This window comes from Mixophyes fleayi, chromosome 3, assembly GCF_038048845.1.
Source record: "Mixophyes fleayi isolate aMixFle1 chromosome 3, aMixFle1.hap1, whole genome shotgun sequence".
Lineage (NCBI taxonomy): Eukaryota > Metazoa > Chordata > Amphibia > Anura > Limnodynastidae > Mixophyes > Mixophyes fleayi.
In genome coordinates this window covers 136,176,076-136,182,574 of record NC_134404.1, presented here as the reverse complement: position 1 = coordinate 136,182,574, position 6,499 = coordinate 136,176,076, and the positions used below count along the sequence as shown (strand labels likewise).

The 6,499-nt window shown below is 38.3% G+C and overlaps 1 protein-coding gene across 1 annotated transcript in view; it reads left to right on the top strand.

Moving 5' to 3' along the window:
* Window positions 1-257: 257 nt before the first annotated feature.
* The window catches only part of PSMD1 (proteasome 26S subunit, non-ATPase 1), a 51,818-nt gene continuing 45,576 nt past the window's right edge, over window positions 258-6,499 (top strand). The window contains exons 1-4 of the mRNA XM_075202384.1: window positions 258-384; window positions 4,940-4,983; window positions 5,718-5,791; window positions 5,990-6,159. Of these exons, the coding sequence (XP_075058485.1) occupies window positions 369-384; window positions 4,940-4,983; window positions 5,718-5,791; window positions 5,990-6,159 (304 nt within the window). The 5' untranslated portion in view covers window positions 258-368. The remainder of the gene's footprint in view (window positions 385-4,939; window positions 4,984-5,717; window positions 5,792-5,989; window positions 6,160-6,499) is intronic.

Sequence of the window (6,499 nt, the reverse complement as noted above, 5' to 3'; positions counted from 1 at the left end):
ACATGTTGCAGAAAAAAATTAACTACACCATTGCTGCTTATTCCAAGCAATGACGCTTTGAAGTTGACTTTCTGCACGCAGAAAAACTATCAAAACTGATGTGTGGCCTGGGCATACTGGGCTTTGCAGTTCCACAACTGGCGAACCGCTAGCTGCCAAACTCTTTTCTATCTATCTAGACTACCAAGCACAGTTTTGCCCATGTCTAAAATGGCGCAGTATCATCACCTCCATGGCAACTGCCCGGCATCACTTCCGTCTCCCTGGTGACGTGTAGAGAGCGCCGGACACAGTAGAGTGATACAGGGCTTTGCCGGGAGCAGTGTACCGGATTACCGAGGGACAGCGGACAAGTGACGAGAGACAAAATGATCACCTCGGCGGGTGAGGAGTGTAACGCTGGAGAGGCCGGGCTCGGGAGGGCACAGGCAGGCCGCGGGGTAGCCGGGATTCGCTGACTCATTGTCTGTGGCTCTGTGTGATTGTACGGGGAAGGCTGGGAGTAACCCGGTGTGCTGCGGCCGGTGGTGCTGGAGGGGGAGGGAGGATACTGGGCGCAGGGAGAAAGGTTAGCGCAAGGAAGAAGCGGAGATAGAGGCACATGCTGAGTCACCCCCGACGGAGGCCTTGTCCTGAGTGAGCTCACTCATCCGCTGCTGAGCACCGGCCATTCCTTTCCTCCTGTTCTGTAACTGGTGCCCACTGGGAAGAGCTGGGTCTGTAGATCTTTTACCCATATGGTACCCTCATCTACGCGAGACGTGTGTGTATGTGCACCCATTGTGGCAACTTCCCATAGCCAAAGTATTGTCATATAGTAATTTCTGTATGTATGCAGTTTTAAGATTTTAACACAGTGATTGTGTGTGTGTGTGTATATGTATATGTGTGTGTATAAAATATATATATATATATATATATATATATATACACACACACACACAGTTTTTATTTGTGCCACTCCTGGTACTCATTTGTAAATAGTAAATAAAGTTTGAGCAATCCTATCAAGCCAGTTTATTTAAATATTGCGCTTTATTTTAAAGACGATGAACCACTCTTGGCCTCCAGTTTGTGTGTTAAAGTAATGATAGTTTGAAATGATTTGATTAGAGTTTGTTAGACAATGGATTATGCATGTTGGGATGTTCATAAAATCAGGGTTTTTGTTTGTAAATGGAGGGTTAGGGTACAATATCGGTTAGGGCTTGCATAGAATAGTGAACACTAATTCACACACAACAGAAAAGTTCCTGTAGCCCGACAGCAGTGGGGCATATCTTTAAGTTATAGCTATTATACATCTTCATATATGCATCACTTTCCTGACTCTAAAATGTCCTACTGGCTTCTGCATTTTATGTTATATTGGGCATCAGTGAATTAACATGTGTAGAGAAGTTTGTGTCCTGGAATATATGAAATACACTGTTGTTAGCATTGTAGCTCTAGCAATGTGAATAGAGAGCTTGGTTTCCCAATTTCTCAGATTTCCAATGAGTCATGTTTTGGCCCTCATGCACAGATAAACTAGTTTATCTGATTGAGTCAGCAAATGTCCCCACAAAAGTAAAACTTGAACTGTTGGGGGTCTATGTATACTTGAGAAATGAAGTTAGAAAATCCTGGTGTCCTCTCCATTGTGTGTTTGTACTTTTACAGAAAACGTAGTTTGTCCTAGGCTGTTTTGTGTGCTACTGAAATGTGACAGGTCATCAATGGGCCCAAAAATAGTTGTTGGTCCTTAAAACTCCTTAGGCACATAAAAAAATTAATCTTCTCCATCTCTCTATCTTGGTAGAAAGATTTCTCCTAGGTCCTGGAGCAGCTATTAGCCTGTTCCATGATTGGCAGACAGGGCTCAGTCTCATATTTTACACTGAACTTTGACTAATTGAGTTCTGTGAGGATGGAAACTGAGCTGTGTTTGGCAGTAATATAATAGACTGCTAGTAATGTCAGGTAGGAGGCAGCAGATTAATAAAGGATTGCTGCAGGGGGGACAGGGAATGGCCATTTTGATAGCAGTGCAGGAAACTGAAAAAAGACAGTGCAGTGCGAGCCAGTGGATGGCTCTGTTATATACTTGTCTCAAAATTATGGTTCAGCTTTCTAAATGTGCCACCAAAATGGGCCCCTGCTTTGTATTTTGGCAGAAAGGGTTCTATTTTTTTTTATATTTAGTGGGAATGTAATTTAATATTTTTACAATGAAGACAGTAGGAGAAGTGGCAGTATGGCATACCACCGTATACTTCCCCACTTCAACATATATATGAACCTACTATCTGATTAAGGCATACTGAGAGGTGTGACATGCTGGAAAAAATCAGCCCTTCCTACCAGTAAATGTATTTCCTGTACATCAACATATTGGGTACTCTTTACCTGTTTAGTGTGCTGGGAGCAGTGACTCATGGGATAGGTATAGAGTTGGCACTTTTTCTGTTTGATTTGATAATTTAGACAGGTGTTCCTTGCAGATTGGTGGGCATAGACCATATTTGTTTTTATAAACAATTTATTGTAAATCAATATATAACATGGTATCAACTCCAATGTACTTCCCCAAAATGTGCAATGATCCAGTCAAGTTCTGCATACATTTTTTCTTTTCATTGGAGTAAGTGTAGTAGTTTATTAATTTTGTCTTTGGCTCTAAGAATCACTGAGCATATATTCACTGTTGAAACACAGTATGTGAATCTGGTATGTCATTACTTTTCACACTAGAATCTAAAGAAATATGATATGGATATTGATCTTTATGTTTTAGAGCCTATTAACTTAGACTGTGTTTAAATGTAATCAATTAAATCTACAGATGAAGATTTATTATTGATAGAAATATATAGTTATGCATCTCTACCATTAGTTTTGTAACTGGACTACAAGTCCCAGCAGACTAACTATAAGGAACAGAGTTTGGGATCATTCCAGTGCTTAAAATCAGGTTTGTTTTTAAAAACACTATGTAATCCGTTTATATTGATCAAGAGACCTGTGGGATGCTAGTTCCTAAAGTGATGATATTAAATTGCATATGTATTTTTCAGTGGAAGTTCCCATAGACTGTGTTCCCATATTGAATATATGCTCAGTGACTCTATATGGGGCATATTCAGTTGACGGCGGGATCGCCGAAAATCCAGCGCTCAAAATATATTACCGTTAATACGGTAATATCTCGCTGGATTCCAGCTCGCAGCTCCTGAAATCCAGCGAGTAAATTACCGTATTAACGGTTTTCCTGCGCAGGATTACCGTAATAACGGTAATATTTTTTGAGTGTGGGATTTTCGGCGTATTCAATTGTTAGCGTTAACGCTAACAAACGAGCGCTCGAAAAATCTTAGCGTTAATACGGTAATTACTCGCGGAATTTCAGCTCGCTGCTTCCTGAGCTGCGAGCTGAAATTCCGCGAGTAAACTACCGTATTAACGCTTTTCGCGCGCAATATTACCATATAAATGGTAATATTTTTCGAGCGCTCATTTTTCAGCGTTAACGCTCACAATTGAATACGCCCCTATGAGTCTGATATTATGAATAAACTACTACACTTGTTCCGGTTCAAATAGTTTGAAAGGGATTGAACGTCATTGCAGTACATATTGGGGGAATGTTAGATTTGATACAAGTGTTTTGTTCTTTTGTTTTACTTTTGAAATTGTCTTTTATTGTGTTTCTTTGTGAGATAAGCTTTATACATGTATTATATTGCATTAATATTGATCTACTATAACAGATTATCAAATATCTTTTTTGAGTTTCATATTTCATTTATTTTTGCAATTTTTTTTAAGGACTCGCAACACACCACCTTGTCTATATTTTTAACGCCTCTTAAACTCCATTTGGGTTTGAGCGTTTTTTTTGTCTTTAGTGTATATAAGTTAAGACCTCATATTAATAAGGTGACATGTCCTGTCTGAAGAACAAGAAAAGCAACTATTTGACATTACTGTACACCGTGCTGTGTATTACTGAGCTGAATGATATACATGATACTGCAGGAGTGTTTACATCCACCATGCTTCTTTCATTTCTTCTGCAGCAGGTCGCCATGTTAGGAGGGAGGTACATCGCTACACACATAGGCAGTGACTGACAGCTAGGCTTAGCAGAAATGCACATTGTAGATTGGTTCATACACTGCGGCAGAGCCAGTGATGTCATAGCGTTCCAGTCTCTCCTTCAGTCAGGTCACACTGTCCTGAAAATTGTGAAGGAGTTGTAACTTTAGGGGGGCAGTGGGTCAGTAATATTTTACTGTTTAACAGAGCTTTAGCGGAATGTCAGTTTAACACTGAACAAAATATTTTGCCTTTGACTCGTATCTGAAAATGTTAATTTTGGTGTGTAGTATTCCTTTAAAATCACAAAGGGCTCCACCCCAATATGCATATTCTAGCATTCTGTTTTAATAAACACTGCATTACATATCTATTCCAAACCTATGTTTATGTGTATATCTGTTTTAGCACCCAACTATATTGATTTATGTATTTGTCCTCTGTTCAGTATGTATTTCTTTGTGATAGTATGTTTCCAGCTTAAAAAAAAAAATCTTGGGTATGAAATACTAAATAAGTGCTCATAAACAACCGTTTCTCTAAACCATACTTTTGGTTACACAAGCCGCAACACACAGGTTCTGACGTATGACTCTTGGGTCTGGTTCCTAGATTGTGAGCATTTGTTAAGACCTGGAAATCAATTTATGAACCTTTCAGTAGCAGATGTAGGATTGAAAGAAAGGCATAACGCTTTTTGTTATATTGTGGTTTTCACATACTCTTATACTAATAAGGAAGAAGCAATTTTATATAGTATACTGATAAGCAGACCTCTTCATGACTTTAAAGGGACAAGGCTGCAGATGTTTACATTTGTTTCTGATATTTGTAAGTAATTGTATTGTTTTCATTTTCACAGCTGGTATTCTGTCTCTTCTTGATGAAGATGAGCCTCAGCTCAAGGTATGGGAATTTTGTTTTCATCTAATGTTCTTTTATATCAATAATAGTTTTTATTAAAAATTTTCAGTTTACATAGTGCAAATAAAAACAAACCAAAAATAGGGAAAGCAAGGGGGAGGAGAGGGAAGGGATTAGGAAGGGTAAGGTGAAAGTACACACAAATTGTTCCAACAATTGCATAGTATATTTTGATGGACCAATCACATTAACTATGTCAAGACCTTACTGTGAGGAGGTCGCTGGTGCATTTACAGTGTCTTGAGAGGCCAGACGTGTGTGTGTGTATATATATATATGTGTGTGTGTGTGTATATATATATATATATATATATATATATATATATATTATATTTGTTCCATATAAACCATATCATATGGGGTGAGGAATCTAATGTTCTTTTAAATTGTTTGAAATAAATTATTTTAGAGATACTGCTTGCAGACACCTTTTCCCAATCTTTCCTTTAACCCAATATATGAAATATTTGTTTTAAGGCAGAGTATCTGTAGAATAGCATATCTCTTCTGTAGCTTCACTAGACTGCACACAGATTGTATTTAATAGCAGCATTACATTATGCTATATACGCTGTGTCTTTAGCTGTTTAACGTTTTGTCTTATGACTGTTGTTGTGAACTTGTTTTTTGTTCCTTTTTTCCCTTGAGACTGATAAAGTGTTTATTTAAATTCTAATGTAGATCTGCCTAATTACCATGAAATTCTTTCCTTGCAGGAATTTGCACTTCACAAATTAAATTCTGTTGTCAATGATTTCTGGGCTGAAATATCCGAGTCTGTGGATAAAATGTAAGACTTTTACTATGTCGCAATACACTGTACAACATATATTTTATATATTTTTATTAATTTCTATCCTAACTCTTAATATATGTGCAATGTTTTTTTTTTTTCAAAATGATGCCATTGGACAAAACTATAAATATTATCTTGGTCAGTACTCGCTGTTGGTAATAGAGTTGATGACATGTCTGTTTTATTTTGCAGTGAAGTGCTTTATGAAGATGAGAGTTTTAGAAGCAGGCAGTTTGCTGCTCTTGTGGCCTCCAAAGTGTTTTATCATCTAGGGGCATTCGAAGAGTCACTGAACTACGCCTTGGGTGCTGGAGATCTGTTTAATGTAAATGACAATTCTGAGTATGTGGAGACAATTATAGGTAAGTTTTGGGAGTGTAGCTTACAAGTTATTTTCAGACTTTGGGCCCTGTCACACTTATGGCACATTCACATGCGCTGGTGTTAGGCTCTATTCTAGCCTTTGGACACTTGATTTAGATGAGACCAAGACAACCCGTGGCTCTCCAGATGTTGTGACATTACAATTCCCAGCATACCAGGCAGCTATCGGGCTTTCTGAGGCTTATCGTTTCACAACACTTGGTGAGCCACGGCATCCCAGGACTTGTTTACAGTGTCTGTTTTGTTTTTGGAGGGTCTGTACAGATCTTTGTTTGTTAGTTCTATAATATGCTCTCATTTTTCAGAGAGCATAATTTG